Genomic DNA, 16639 nt, shown 5'->3' on the forward strand with positions numbered 1-16639 from the left:
CAAAATGACACACTTTCTGGGGTGGTGCTTGGTTCCCTTCCCACTTCAGCCCCCTCCCCCACAATGCATGTTGCATATACACAATTGCTCTTGTCTTGGCAGAACTTGCATTGCGGGATTGTCAGCAGAACAGAGCACAAAGCAATGGGGAGAGGATATGAATCAGCACCGGAAAAAGGATCTCTGCAAACAAAAGCATCTAGGTCGCCCACCATATCCTGCAAAGTTTAACAGTACAGTGCCTGGAAAGCTGAATAACCAAAGTGTGGGATCCCAGCAAAGGAAGCTCCTCTTATTTCCATTCATGCACACATATTCATCTGGTGAGATGAAGTGAGCAGACTTGTCCCTCCCATGTCCCATTTGGCATTTAGCTTTTCATCCTCTCATCAAAGGAAATGCACAAAAAGAGCATCACAGAATTGTAGAATCATAGATTAGGAAGGGACCCTGAGGGTCATCTAGTCCAACCCCCTGTAATTCAGAAATCTCAGCTCAAACATCCATGACAGATGGCCATCCAACCTCTGCTTAAAAACCTGCAAGGAAGGACAGTCCACCACCTTCCAAGGGAGGCCATTTCATTTCTGAATAGTTATTACCATCAGAAAGTCTTTCTGGTGTTTAATCAGAATCTCCTTTCTTGTAACTTGAATCCATTGGTTTTGGTCCTCGTTTGCTCCATCCTCCATGCTGCAGCCCTTTAGATATTTGAAGATAGCTATCATATCTCCTCTCAGTCTCCTCTTTGCCAGGCTGAACATATCCAACTTCCTCAACCGTTCCTCATAAGACATCTTGGTCAGCCTCCTCTGCACATGTTCTAGCTTGTCAAGATCCTTCTTAAATTGTAGTGCCCAGAACTGGACACAGTATTCCAGGTGTGGTCTTACCAAGGCAGAACAGAGCAGACACTATACTTCTGTTGTTACAGCCTAGAATAGCATTAGGGTATTTTGCTGCTGCATCACACTGTTGACTCATCTTAAGCTAAGACACCTAGATCCTTTTCACATGTACTACCGGCAAGCCAGGTGTCCCCATCTTATATTTGTGCAACTGGTTCTTCCTGCCTAAGTGTGTAGGCTTACATTTGTCTATATTGAAATCCATTTTGTTATCGTTGGCCCAATTCTCCAATCCGTTAAGGTCATCTTGAAACCCAATTCTGTCTTCTGTGGCATTGGCTCTCCCTCCCAGTTTGGTGTCATCTGAAAATTTGACGTGTATCCCCTCAATCCCTTGTCATTTATAAAGATGTTGAACAACAACAGGCCAAGGACAGAACCTTATGGCACTTGTTACTTTTTCCCAGGATGTTGAGGAACCATTATAGTGAGCACTATCTGGTTTTGCTCAGCCAACCAGCTACAAATTCACCTAGCTCACTTAGCTCATCCAGCCCACATATCAGCAGCTTCTCTGCAAGAATCTCATGGGGAAACTCCTGTGTCAGAGGGAGACAGGCAGATAATATGGAGGGGTCCCTGATTCAGGAGGCAGTACCACTGCTGGCAGCAATTCCAGGTTTGCTATATAACTGGATGTAAGTTTGCACAACAGCTGGAGGAAGCCTGAAGTACAATGGCACAGTAGTTCTTGCTGCTGTTGTTATTCCATTAATATACTGCTTAATGCCAAAATGGATTTCGACCAGCCTGCAAAACCTAAAAACCAATGGTATGACATTATTAAAATACAGAAAAATTAAAAATACATCATAATTAAAAAGCACATTAAAACAATCCCATGAAAATAGAAATGGTCATAATTAAAATGCACCATGAAGCAATCCCATTAAGACAACCCAGCAAGTAAAACAAGAGCTTATTCCTGTCCATAAGACCATTCAAAGTCTAAAGTTAAAACAGGCAATTTAAGGGAATCAGCCACAGCTCAGTGACAGAGCATTTGCTTGGCATGCAGAAGTTCTCAGGGTCAGTCCCCAGCATCTTGACTCCAGGTCGGGGTTGGAGAGATCCCCATCTGAAATCCAGGAGAGCCACTGCCAGTCATTGTGTAGACATTGCTGAGCCGCATGGACCAATGGTCTGATTCAGCATAAGGCATTTTCCTGTGTTCCCAAAGCTTTCTTCATTTCCACAGCCTAAGTTACATGAGGAAAGTTGTTTTGCTGTTGCTCGTTAAACAGCTGGATGTCAAGAAACCCTGAGATCCACCAGTAGGCCCTAGTCTACCTTCTGCCTATCTCTCGATACTACACACTGCAGCCTGACTATACCATTCATGGCATTTTGTGTGTATTGGCTTCTTTCCATAACCAATTTCATTCCTGCTAGCCATAGATAAAGAGAAAGAGCATTGCTGGTTACTGTAGCCCCACTCGCACCCAATATGGACAGCACTGGAAACTTAAAGCCCTGCTCAACCCCCTCTCGGTCTTCTCAGATTTCATTATCCACCATTTGCTTTCAAGGTTATCTATCTGAAGAGCCAGCAGCAAGCTCAGCACTTGATGGCACGATTGTGGGAAGCCCAGAAAAACTTTTTGGCCTCAATGGGACACATGTGGCTATTTTGATCTCCCACTATTTTTTCCATTCTGGAATGTAGCAAAGGTTAAGCATCACATCTGTCACTCCACCACTTGTTGCTCCTGGCCCCATGCACCAGTCATGTGGACCCCAGAAGGTTGCCTCCAAGGAAATGTGGCCCTGGAGCTGACAAAGGAACCCTCCCTTTGCCCTGGAACCTCCTGTTCCTCCTCCTCATAGCTGTTGCCTGCTTATCTGCCATCTCTGAGCAAGTGGGAGAGAAAAAGAACAAGGAGTAGCTCATGTGCAGGGGTTAGAGGGTCTAACTAGGGATCCAGGAGCCAGAGTTCAAATCCACATACAGCAACACTGGGCCAGTAACTGCCTAACTTACCGTACCTCACAGGGTTCGAGAACAAAACAGAGAGAGAGAAAATCATGTATACCTCCTTGAGCTTCTTGGAGGAAAGGTAATAAAATAAAATAAAATTGTAAAGCGTCATCACTCTGTTCTCACTGACTCTTTTCCAAAGTTCTAAAAGCAAGGTGAGGTGAAGTTGCTCTGAGAAATTATTATTATTATTATTATTATTATTATTATTATTGCAAGGATGGTGAGTTGAGCACACAACAAGGATGGGGGGGCACTGTGAGCATCTTGCCTGCAAGAGCATGTTGGCTCCCAAATCCTGGAACCAGCAGCACCACCAATCCAGGCATTCTAACTAAACAGCAGGCATAGAGTTAACTGAGCAGCCACTTTGCTCAGCCCTTTGGTGAACACCCCATAAGAAAGGCATAAAAGCTGCCTGAGAGGCAGGGGGTGGGGTGGGGGTTCACTTTCCAAATGTAACAGCTGTGGAAGGAAGAGAGCAGGGAGACAAAAGAGAGAGATCAAAGTTAGAGCTTTCTTTTGCTTTTTTTGCTTTTGCCTTTTCAAAGAGACATTCAAACTTCCAAGCATCAAAGACACCCAAAAGGCTGAATTATGCTTATGTTAAAAAGTGTGCGCTCTGATTTGCAACACAGTGGAGGATTCAGAAGATATAATTTTTTTAAGTCTGAATTTAGCAGCTTCAGTTAGCAAGATGGGTTAAAGCACTGTTCTGTACCACTACCTTCCAATAAACCTAGAAATAACCCTTAAAAGCCAAAAGGCATCGAGGGGTGGGAATGTTGGTAAGTTTATGCAAATTCTTCAATTCACCGTTAAGTACATGCCTGCCTGACTTCCATTTGGAAGTTGTGGTGCCAAAAATGAGGAAAGGTCTAGACAGGCGGCAAACCCCTTTTAAAATTCCAAAACTCTGTTTTTAATTGTCCTTAACCAGAATTGGGTATAACTGCCATCTAAGGCTCAAAGTCCCTTCTCTATTGTGATCTGCTTGTATAAAACAGAGAATAGCCAAGGTTAGTCATTCTCAGAGTAGATCCACTGAAATTGACTTAACAGATCCATTCATTTCAATGAGTCTCCTCTGATTCCATGGTCTATCACCCAATTTTTTCTATTATGTATTGCTGTCTCATTTGATCATTGTATGTGATCTTGAGAATTGTTGTTAAGTAGCAAGTGCAGTCAGTGGTGAGAGATGAGGGGAAGCTCAGAGTCCAGCAATATCTGGATAATAAATAATAATAATAAACCTTTTTTGTCACTACCACCTGTGTGCAGTGAAATTAATGGCCACAAGGTGGCTGCTCTATAAGCTCACGGGAAAGTACAGCTCCTCTTACATGGCTTTGCAGAACCTTTTAAATGATTTAGGTGGTGCTTTTATTGGTTTTAACCATCTCTGCCTATTTGGAGCACCTTTCTCTGCTTTTTACAATGCAGACCCATGTCTGCTCAGAAGTAGCTGTTGTTGAATTCAATGGGGCTTACTCCCAGGAAAATGGATATAGGCTTGCAAACTCCTCCTGACATTTTCAACTGTTGATTTATGATTTGAGAATGCTGCTAGCCACCTTGTGCTTTTTATGAGGAAAGACAAAGTACAAAAGTTTTAAGTAAATGAAGTATGACTGCATTGTTTCATTTTGAAAGTTGCTATCAATGGGCTTCTTTACCATCTCTTTTTGGGGATTCCAAACAATCTAGTGCTCACAATAGATTCATCTATTTCAATGGACAATTCAGTGGACTATTTCAATGGACAATGGACAATTCATCTATTTCAATGGACAACCAAAGGTAATATGGAGCCAGGGTTTTTCACTTATGGCACTGGTATTGTGCAATTCCCTAAAGCAGCTGAAATATAAAGCACCATCAGTATTGGCATGCCATCGGCTCTTGAAAATACACCTATTTCAGGAAGCATTCCCCTGAACTTGAACTTCCTCATCTGATTGTTCTTACTGTTAAAACTTTTTACTTGCTTTGTATTAATGTATACACTAATTGTGATTTAATGTAATTGTTTTACAGTGTATTTTAATTATGTATGAATTTTATAAATGATTTTTTTATAAACCACTTAGAAACCATTTTGGCATGTAAGCCCTATATAATTAATGAATAGCAGTAACAATCATTCTGGTTTCTTTTACTTCTACAGAGAAAAAAAGGAATTTTAGACTTTTCAAATAGCAGAACCACTCTGAGCAGACCTCCAGACTGCCATTCTTTTTCAGGGTTCAAAACCAAGAACTTTCGTAAATTAAAACCCAACCCGCCTCCCATTGCCCTAGTAACCAATAAAACTGTTATTTTTTTAACTGGACTTTCTGCAACTAAGAAAATGAGAGTGAAATGTACTAGGAAGTGTGAGATTAGCAAATGATTAACAGGAAGGCATGTAAACATTCCCCAACCATGTGAGCTTTGTGCAGCAAATCAGGATGTTCTGGAGAGGACTTAAGGAGCCTGGGAATGCACTAAGGAAGAGCAGAGAGAAGGAAAAGGAGCGATTTTTCCTTTGCCCCAGCAATACACAAACTGCTGGTGTGTGGAATGGGGGAGAGGCATCTTTCAAACACAGCTCTCTCCATTTCTTTTTTCCAATTTTAAATTCAGTTCTCCAAATTTCTGATGATAAATAGATCTCCTCATGAAAATTCACCAGTATTTCAGTGAGAATTTCTCCAAATATGTATGTTCATATGCAGTTGTACCAAGCACACGCATATTTGCAATGAAATTTTCTTTAAAACAATGCACTTTTGTATGCTACTTTTCACAAATATGTACATTTTTATGGAGACCTTAACTCAGCACACACATTTTTGTTCCATTATTTGACTGAAGAACCATACCGCAAATTTAGAGAAGTGCACATTTCAAAGGACGGCTGTATTTCAGTTATTGTATTGTTTCAGAAAGTGCAAATTAGGTAGGAAGGCTCATCTTTAAAAGTGAACTGAATGTGAATTTCCCCCCAATCCCTAGCATGGGACGTCCACTGCAATTCCACTTATAGCTTACAATAGGAAATCAGTGATTTTACAGGACCAGGAGGAGCCTTCAGTCTGGAAGCATCCTACATTTGTCAGATCTGCAAGAGGACGTCTGAAGTCTGTAGCCTAGAGCAAAAGAAAACTATGGCAGTGATAGAGGCAATGAGGACTCTAAAACCCTCCAGGTGTTCTGGGACTACAACTCCCATCATCCATCCCTAGCTAACAGGACCAGTGGTCAGGGATGATGGGAGTTGTAGTCCCAAAACATCTGGAGGGCCGAGTTTGCCTATGCCTGCTCTGAAACAATCCCTTGCCCAAAGTAACTGAGATCACTGGGAAAACTCCAGGATTTAGTGTGTAGCAGCTTAAGAGGGCAGGGTGTTGATACATTTTCCTTCCATGAACATCAATGAGGTGTGACTAGTGCAGGTTCCTCTGCCAACTGGTCCTTGTAAATGGACATCCCAAGGACTTTCTTTTGATGCCTGAAATATTATCCAAGGAACCTCGTGACAATTTAAGAGGACTTGGCTATTTAAAAATGTCATCAGTGTCTCTGGATCCGAACAGTTGCTGACAGATTTCAGCTTCTTCAATAAGCTAACGCAGTCCCAGCTTACACAGTGCAATCCTACACGTCAACCAGCGACGCAGCACCACTTATTTCATAGCAGGGTAAACGGTGCCATCTCCCAGGCTATTTGCCAGTCTTCTGCTTGTCAAATTAATAAGCCTTCCTCCAAGAGCAGCACATCAAATAAGTTAAGCAGAGGAAGCAGTAGGGTTAACTTCATCTCATTTTGAAAAATTCCAAACTAACCCCCAACACTTTATGATGACCAACATGCCACAAGAGAGTGAGCAAGCTTTTGCATCTTTATCAGGAACAGCAAAATGGGAAGAGTGAGAGAAAAGCTGGCTTGATATGGATGCCATCATGTAGTAAACTTTTTTAAATTTTTCCTGTAGTCTAGGAGCCTAGCTATGAGGGTATGGCTTCAGGGTTGCAATGAAGAGACGTCCACTACACAACCGACATCTACTCAAAAGTTAGCCCTGCCAAGCCCAATGGCGCTTACCCCTGGGAATCTAGGGATAGAATTGCAGCCTTCATCACCAGTGTAAATTATTGCGTGCGATTCGTAGCACTGAGAGTAAATTCTTGAACTTCTGGTAGCAAAAAGGGAGTGGAGAAAGACTCCCAAGAAGGAGAAGAAATTATGGACCCAGTAGTTAGCTGCTCGGATCTTTCTCTCTGGAGGAAGGTTGGTGGTAGAATTATGAGGCTATCCAAGCATGGAACTGAACACTGCTCTAAACAATATTACTTGCCACACTCCACACATGAATTACTCTAACATCAGCCCTGATATTACATATTTGTATTCTTTCTATAGGCAAAAAGGACTAAACCGGCAATGGAATGTGGAATTTGGCTTTGTGGCTTTCTCAAGAGGGGGGAGGCTAAATCTAGTTTGTCAGAAGTCCATAAGAAAGCTCTCTTAGACTGACAAGTTTCCCTATCAAAAGCAGAACAAAGCAGGCCTCCTTGAGAAATAGGGAAGTCTAGACAAGGCAAGGAAGGCCTCTGCCAAGAGCGTTGCTTTGTCACCCAGCAACGGAGAAATGAGCAAATTGGCCTCATCTCAGGAGGAGCCCATCACACCTGTTGCAGACATTAAAAATATTCGTTTTATCCTACATGGAGGCAGGACCAAAAGGGACTGATGCCTGAAGCTCAGTCTCACAATGTATGACCTTTTTCAGAAGAAAGCTGTCTGAGGGCAAGTGCAGGGAACCTTCCTCTCACTGCCATGGTGAGACAGTCTCCTCCTTCTTTTTAAGGAATTAAGCACATTTGCGAACAAAGCACAACTTCTTCACACTCACACTTTGCTGCTTCAAAGCAAGCAAGCAAAAATACCAGCTGCTTATTCCCGCACAGCCAAACTGTTGGGATGACCTGCCCACCCACAGACCACTTGGATGAAAGAGGTAGCAAGGGTCTCATATTTGGGCTCCATGACTACCTTCACTTTGGATCCCTATTTGAAAGGCTGCCAATGTTTTAAACTGGCTCAGTGCCTGTGCCTTTAACATACAGAGTTTAACACAGAGGAAGCGACTAGGCGATGGCTTTCCTGGCATGGAGATAAAGCAGTGGGGAAACATTCATTTTATCCATTTCCATCTCTTCAGCCCAGCTTCACTGAGGGCAGGTGTGTCTCCTCTTTAGCCTTCCCTCCACCCCCAGCTCAGCTCTTGTTAAGTTCCTAGATTAAAGGACAACGTTAGGGTGATGCTCTCTTTCTCCTCTCAGGCCAAGTAAGATTCATGATGTGTTTTTATCTTGCCTGCTGACAACCGGCTGTTTTATTTATTTACTTTTTAAAAAGACTCTGCCCCCTTCCTCTAACACTGGCTATCAGAACCTCTGATGGCATCCCTCAAAACAAAGAAAAATCGAAACGTTTTAAAAATCAGTCAACACTTTAATCACCAAGGAGTCAAAAGAAACAGAAAAACATTGCCAAAGCGGATCAGTAAAGCCAGCACCAGAAAAAATATATGACTGAAACAAGATGGACTCTGGCTGGTTCTTAGATTACAGTGCCTTGTGCACCTGTCTAGTAAAGGACTCTGATAATCAGAAAGCAACCACAGTAAAAATCCAACCTCTGCTCATTTCATGCCTAATCTCTAGAACAGGGGAAGGAACCTGTGATGCTGGAGATGTTTTCTAGCCTTCAACTCCCATCAGCCCCAGCCAGCATGGCAAAAGGACTGGGGTGAAGGGGATTGCAGCTGGAGAGCCTCAGCTGGTCCCCATATTCCTGCCCTGAGGGAAAGATCTCCTGCATAAGAGCCTCTGGTGGCCATCTCAGTGGACAGGCAGGTGGAGAGGAGAGATGGTAGGACCTTAAGAGGTCCACAGCAGGGCGAGAGCTTTTCCTCTTCTGGCGAACTTCCTCCCCACCCCACGTTCATCATGAATGCCAAAGGGTATATAAGTGCAGGAAAGGATTTGTCACCTTTTCCAGAGGCAGCCTTGCTGAGAAGCACTCTCCCAGCAGGCAAATACTGGGGGAAAGGCCACGGCTCTGCCTGGGATGCAGAAGGTCCCAGGTTCAATTCCTGGCTGGGAATGTCCTACCTGAAATCCTTGAAAGCCACTGCAAGTCAGTGTAGACAATACTGAGATAGGCGGACCAATGATTTGATGTTTAAAGGAAAGCAGCTGCAACTTAGTGGACAGACCACAGATCAGTAGTAGGGGCAGCTGCTTCTCTCACATAGTAGCCAACAAAATCCTTCAGTGCCACTCAATGAACCCCACAGAAATGGTTTGCCCTGAGCCAAAAAAAGGGACTGTCCTATGCCAGGTTATTTTTTTTTTTAAGTGTGCTTCTATTTTCTCCCAAGGATTACCCAAAACTTATTTCACACATCCCCTTTCCATTTCCTTCCTCCGCTTCCCCAAGCTATGAAATTCAAAGATTAAGGCAGCACCTGGCTAATTTAGCACTTACACCAGGCCTAAGAACACTGGTGAATGGGGTAACTGAGAAAGACCCAAAGTCTAGCTGCCATCAATTTAAAGCAGGAGTAGGGACCCTTACGACTCTGCTGGTTATGCCCCCACCCCACCCACAGCCCTCACTGGCTCTGCTTCACACCCATTTTCCCCTGATTGAAATGTGTCCCTTACATCTGACAATTGTTTCTGGCTTATCTGAATAGAGGGTAAAGGGATTGTGAGTGTGTGTATAAATTAACCTGTAGTACAAACTTCAGTACAAATGAAGGTAAAAACTTCATTTGTTGCTGTGCCCGCTTTTGCCTGTGGTCCCTGCTCACCACTGGCATATGGCCCTCAGAAAGTCACCCAGGAGGGAATGTGGCCCCTGGGCTGAAAAGGGACTTCATCCCCCGATCTATGGTGATTTCAAGGTCACAACCACCACCCCCCCGGATCATACACCCACAGGACCCAGTTTATACCAAGTTAAAAAGGACCGAGCAAGGGGAGGAGGGGTGGAAAGAACACAGACAAAAAAAGGGCCAACAAGAGATTTGCTGCCATTTCCGAACTCTCCCCTTCTGTCCTCTCCAGTTCGACACCCCTCACTCAAACTTTGACTTGGTGGGTCTCCCTCTTCCCCGGATATTGAGGAGAAGCAGAAGACCCAGGGAGATAGTGGCCGGGGCACACATGGCAATGGGCTCCTTCAAAACCAAGAGGCTGTATATGGCACCTGCAAAGAGACAAAGGGGGAAATATTTAAAAAAAAAATTGCAAAAAGACCATGAGATTCATTGGCTAAACGACTCTCCACCCCACGGCAATCTCTAGCCTCGACTTGCACCTGCTTTTGTACATGTTAGTCATACTTGGGAGTAGACCCCCTGAAATTAATGGGCATCGTTAACTTAGGGTTACCTGTGGGACATTATTGCAGTCCAACCCATTCATGTTTTGCCAGATAGGCACATGAAAGGACTAAGGCTTACATAACTTTCCTGTAAAATTTGCTGGAGAGAACTCTGTGAAATCACTTGGTCTGCCTTGGCGGGAATACTTCCTACCTAGGCATCTCTCTCTTTCTTCATCATGCCAAATTTCAACCAAAAATTAAGATGCATAAAAATAAATCAACAAGAGTAAAAAGAGACCCACTGTAGAAGCAGTTTTTAAAAAAGATATTGAAGACAGGTAGATAATGCAGTCTCCTGACATCCCTTCTAAAGCAGGGATCCTACTTTTTCTGCTTTAGAAAACTTTAGAAGTACCTTCAGCTCCTAAGTCTATGCACGCTTACTTGGAAGTAAGCCCATTAAACCTTCCCTGGGACTTCTGAGCAAATATGCATAGGATTGTGGTGTTCAGGCTGTTTGTTCTCTGGGTCAGGGGTCTGCTTTTTCTGGCACATGAAACTCTGCAAAACATCATACACACAATGATGCTGATGTATAGAAGAAAAATGTATCCTTCTGAGCATCAGCCTGTTTGCCAGTCCTGATATACAAAACAGCTTCACCCAGTTGCTGTCCAGCTTTCCCTTCACCACCACCAGCCTCTGACTAGATCTGCTGCTCCTGCGGTCAGTTTTACCCATAGGAATTCAGGGGCTTGGTAAAATCCAAATGCAGCTTTAAGGGAGCCAGGAGTGATTATATCAGTAGTCAATTACCCAAAGCTAGAAAAATGGTACATCTGTAATAATAATTTTAAAGAAGGTTCCAGGCGGTTGGTATCGCCATGAAGACGAGCCTGCGTAGCATTAATTAAGGTCAGGGTTTTGAATAAAAATAGAATTTCCCAGTTGACGTGAGGAACTTTTGCAAAGCAGTGGCTTAATTAGTAAGCAACATGGATAACTAATTAGCTTCTGGTGCCCCCTACTGGAACATGCACAAACAGACTCATACTTTGTCATGTGCAGAAGTTGGGCAGCTTTCAATAGAGTCACATTTATTATTTGTAACCAAATAAAACATCAACATGTAAATAATAGGTACTGAAGAGCTACATTACAAGCCAGTTTCCTTGTGAGGAGAGAAAATGGTGCCATTTGTACTTTTTATTTTTTTTAATTACTGGTTGAGCAGACGAAAAGCAAGCATCTCTGCACTGAGGCAGCACTGCTTCCCAAGCAAGAGCAACTGAATACCTTAGAAACAATTTTATGAGGTAGGACAGAGCTCAAACTCAAGTAATAAGGGGGATTTCCTTGGTTTTGAAGCTATGTGAGAAAAATGCAGACTTCTGTGCTTCTGTAACACAGTTCAACCTGCTGAACTGAGAAATGCTTTTATTAAAGCCAGAGAATAATTCTTAGGCCTTCCAGATGTTGGCAGACTCCAAAGCCCATCATCCCCAGCCAGCATGGCCAATGGGAGTTGCAGTCCAACAGAATCTATAGGATCACAGGTTCCCCAATCCTGACTAAAGTGATATACTATGTTTACCCCTAAAACCAATATGGCTGACACCCATTATATATAAGCATACACTTGAAAAACAAAACACACTGTTGCTTTCAGCCCCAATACAGCCTCATCTGTAGTTGAGATCAGAAACACTCAAGAACGAGGACCTTCAGCCAGACTTCAGCTCCTGAAGAACAATTGTACTTCAGTGGCAGAACATCTGCTTTGCACGTGAAAGGTCCCAGGTTCAGTCCCTGGCATGTCCAGGGAGCACTGGGAAAAAGACTCCTGCCTGAAGGCCTGGAGAGTGGCTGCCAGTCAGTGCAGGCAATACTGACCTAGAAGGGCCATTGGTCTGACTCTGTTCCAGCAGCCCCTCTCTACCTTGCGGAAGGGAAATAGCCGACCCCTGCATAGCTCTTACCTATCATGACGATTGTGAGCACAAAATTGCTGATTTCCTGCAGCAGCTGAGGCCCAAAGGCCATGAGCAAACCAGCCGATAGTTCTATCCAGCCCACCGTTTCCAGGTACTGGATCGGCTCTGGCTTGTAGCCAAACTCCTTCAGAGGAAAGGCGTCGGCAAACTGCACAAATTGCGATTTCTGGAATAGAAAAAAGAGTTTAAAAAGCGCCAGTGTGGTGTAGTGTTTAGGGTGCCCACCTAGGACCTCCTTGGAGGAAAAGTAGGATATAAATATAATAAATCCATAAATCAATAAGTGTAAAAGAGTTAAATGGGTGGAGTTTCAGTAGTCACCCTACCTTGCAAACATCCCCAGAAATAGGAAGTGGGCCCATGAGTGAGAAGGCTGCAAAGGGGTGAATGGCAGGTGAAGAGAGGAGCCACACAGGAAGTGCCCCTCCTTTTCCAGTGAGTGGTTGGCTCCTCCAAGTTACTCTCTAGGTCCATGTTTCTCAAATGTGAGTCCCCAGTTGTTGTTGGGACTACAACTCCTGTCATCCCTAGCTAGAAGGACCAGTGGTCAGGGACGGTGGGAGTTGTAGTCCAACAACAGCAGGAGACCCAAAGGCTGAGAAACACTGCTCTAGATCAAGAGGGCACCAACCTATTTTGAGCTAGTTGGCACACCCGGAATGTTGAGAAAGTTATGGGCACTGGTCACAAAATGGATGCCATGGGAACATGGCATAACACAAAATGGATGCCATGGGGGGGGGGCATAATGTCTACTACATCAAAAAGAGCAGAAAAAGTGACAGGGCCACAAAATGGTGCAAGCGTGTCCCCATAGAATCATATGGTATACAAGTATCATAGAATCATAGTTGGAAGGAACCACTAGGATCATCTATTCCAACCCCCTGCAATGCAGGAATCTTTTGCCCAACATGAGGCTTGAACCCACAACCCTGATATTAAGAGTCTCAACTGAGCTATCCCAGAGTAATAAAAACCATCCAATAATGCCATAAAAAAATTAAAACAGTGTTAATTAAACACTGTGGAGGGATGCATTCTTGATTGCATGCGCAGGCCTGGCAGAATAGACAACTTTTCAACAGACACATATTAGGGAGAAGTGTGCATTCAAACCAATATACTGTATTAGTGAAAATAACATGCAGAAATGAATTATATTATATTAGAGGAATTTGCAAAAATGTGCCTATTAGTAAACTGAATACATAAATATGTTTATTAGGAGCAATCTGTACAAAAATTATGAATAATTTTCAGGATTAAAAAAAAAAAGAATGATTGCTGCAGAAATGTAGAGAACTGAATTTAAGACTGCAAAAATGAGAAATGAGAGAACCGACATGGCTAGATCCTTCCATCCCTCACGAAGCTGCATCTCATGGCTCAAGCTTTTCCAGAGAGGCCCAAAGAGGCAGTGGTACACATGGCAGTGGGTTTATGTACACCCATATACAGGCCAAACTTAAAGTGGAAGCGTCACACATGATCCAGCTCCCCTTTTAGGTTTGGGGTGGCACCAAGGCCAATGCTTTGGATTCAGCACAGATAGCAAGTCAAATCTTTGTGTCTTTCCACCTGCAAGGATGCAGACATCTTTTTTTTAAAAAAAAATAAAATTTTTATTACATTTTCAATTTACAGAAAAGGAAAAAAAAAAGAACAAACAGAAAAGAAGAAAAAGAAAAACAATCCATCTTTCAAAATGCATTTTTACGTTACTAACTGGACTTCCCCACATCTCCCTCACCCTGCGTTCTTTACAATAAACATATCAGCAAATTATTACCTTGTTTCGTATCTTTTTTATATCTTTCAAAATATTTTACTTCTAGATTTAAAGTACCTTTTGTCAATTATTTATACCTTAAAATAATACATAAAATAACTTTAAATTTCAACTTTTTCTTACTTATAACTTAATCTTCTGTTTTCCCAATCTAATTGCAGGAGCTCAAATTTCCAAATCATGCAGATTCTTAACATTCATACAACTTGTAATGTTTTTGTAAATAGTCCTTAAATTTCTTCCAGTCCTCTTCCATTGTCTCTTCTCCCAAATCTCGGATTCTGTCAGTCATTTCAGCCAGTTCCATATAGTCCATCAACTGCGTCTGCCACTCTTCCAGCGTGGGAAGATCTTGTATCTTCCAATATTTTGCAATGAGTATTCTTGCTGCTGTAGTTGCATACATAAAAAATGTTCTATCCTTCTTTAACACCTTTTGGTCCACAATGCCCAGGAGGAAGGCCTCTGGTTTCTTAGGAAAGGTGTACCTAAACACCTTTTTTAACTCATTGTAGATCATTTCCCAGAAGGCCTTCACTTTTGGGCAAGTCCACCAAAGGTGAAAGAATGTCCCTTCAGCCTCCTTACATTTCCAACATTTATTATCGGACCGATGATATATTTTTGCAAGTTTGACTGGGGTCATGTACCACCTATATATCATTTTCATAATATTTTCCTTCAGGGCATTACATGCCGTGAATTTCATTCCAGTGGTCCTCCAAACAAGCTCAAGGATGCAGACATCTTGGTGATATCCCCTCCAGCCACTGGGTGGGGAAATGTTGCAGCTATAAAGTCACAGGTTTAGAGAGGTCCAGAATGAAACTCTTCAATCCAACCCCAAACTATTTTAGATACTGTTCCGTATATTTGTTGTTCTGAATTGCACATTACAACCTTTTTGGCTTTCAGAGTCCACCCTTATATATATATATTTTAATGGCAGGCTCAATAAATAGACTAATCACACTATTGTACAACTGAATCAATTATCAATAGGCAGCATTTGATAAGTTCATGTTTACAATTGAATCTCGTTTGGCGAGCGAATCTGGTTTGGGGAGGTACTGGCTAGAGTTTTCTTCTTTTCTGTTGAATTCCCGCCAAACTCGACTAGTGAAACGGAAAAGGCTCACAAAATTCAAACCCCAACCCGATTCGCGCCAAAACAAAAAACAGTTTCAGCAGGCAGCCAGGAGAGGGCGGAGATGTCAGATTTGGACAAAAACCGATTCATCTAAACCTACTCGAATTATCTGGGGTTCTGCGATGGCAAAACAGCCAACAAGTAATCCCCAAATCACAGATTTACGGTAGCTCTGACACAATCCGGAGTCCAAGGCCGCTTCAAAACTGTTAAAAGCCCGTCCACACCGTGAGCGCATTTATATCAAATCCGACAGGCGGGATTAAGAGCTGCAGAAGCATTATTATTGGGCGGACACTGCAAAAACGATAAGCAACTGTCTGTCGTCTCTAACAGGATTACAGTACTCTGCGTGCCCACGCGATCCTATGCAAGTGCATTCGGAAGTATGCTCCACTTTGTTCAAGGGGGCTTACTCCCAAGTAAACGTGCACGGGATTGCAGCCTAACGCGCCAAAGGCAATGCACACGCGGGCTTTTATAAAAGCCCCGATGGATCCAATAGACGACGTACTTCCGAGTATAAACGACCAGGCTCTGAACCGTGCAAATCTGGCACGTATATTCGTAAGTAAATCCGTCCACTGAGTGAAGAGTGAGCATCCTCCCTCCCGTAAAACCCCGCGACGTTTTGTCTCTGCTTAAGGAACGCGTCCCGGGAATCGGCCAGGCGAGGGATTCCCCCTCCCCTCCGCAGAACTCACTGGCGCTTCCTTGCGAGTAAACGCGTGCTGCGGGTGGGCTGCGCGCTTCCTCGGGAGTAATAAGCCTTTATTCCGGGCAAGCACGCATGAAGGATCGGTTGCACGATTTAATACCAATGGGGAATAAAGAGGGGTGTTTTTTGGTTTTAATAGCCTCTGCGCAGCTTCGCCCACACCCAGTTGCAACAAATTGCAAAGCAAAGCGGAGGAGGGCTCCTTTGCACGCTTCCCTTTCTTCCCCCCACGCACCCAAAAAAAAGCCATTGGTAAACCGTTTTCCCTTCCCCTGCACACCCCGATTGCCGCTCACCAGCTGCTCATAAACTTCGCCTGAAATCCGATCGGTCAGCTTGACGACCCCGCAGACGGAAAAGAAAAGGCCCAGGAGCACGCGGATGGCGGAAAAGAGCAGCGCCATGGCTCCGGCTTCTCTCGCTCTCTTCTTCCCTTTCTTCGGCTTACTGGTAGCTGGGGCGGGGGGAGGGGGAGGGGGAGGGGGAGGGGAATAAACACTGGAAACGGGGAGGGGAGGAAACACAGCCACCAAAAATGGGGTTTTTCCTTGTCTTCTCTCCCACCCACCGCTGGCCTCGGTAATCGAACAGGCGGTGCAAACGCGACACAGTCGCGACAGAGTTGGGTGAAAGATGAGGGCGCTGTTTTGCTGAGCAGGCGGCTGCAAGTAAATAGGCGGTGTGATAAGGGCCTGGCACCTTTGAACGGGCG

The 16639-nt window shown here is 43.7% G+C and overlaps 1 protein-coding gene across 1 annotated transcript; it reads right to left on the reverse strand.

Annotated features, from left to right (window-relative positions):
• Positions 1–8368: 8368 nt before the first annotated feature.
• TMEM35B (transmembrane protein 35B) lies at positions 8369–16398 on the reverse strand. The gene is made up of 3 exons (XM_081870598.1): positions 16224–16398; positions 12253–12433; positions 8369–10153 (listed from the first exon to the last, which is right to left on the reverse strand). Exons 1-3 carry the CDS (start codon positions 16329–16331, stop codon positions 10023–10025), a joined length of 420 nt encoding a protein of 139 aa, XP_081726724.1. The 5' UTR covers positions 16332–16398; the 3' UTR covers positions 8369–10022.
• Positions 16399–16639: the final 241 nt, after the last annotated feature.

The sequence above is a fragment of the Podarcis erhardii genome (genome assembly GCF_964252035.2).
Source record: "Podarcis erhardii genome assembly, chromosome: 7".
NCBI classification, from domain to species: domain Eukaryota; kingdom Metazoa; phylum Chordata; class Lepidosauria; order Squamata; family Lacertidae; genus Podarcis; species Podarcis erhardii.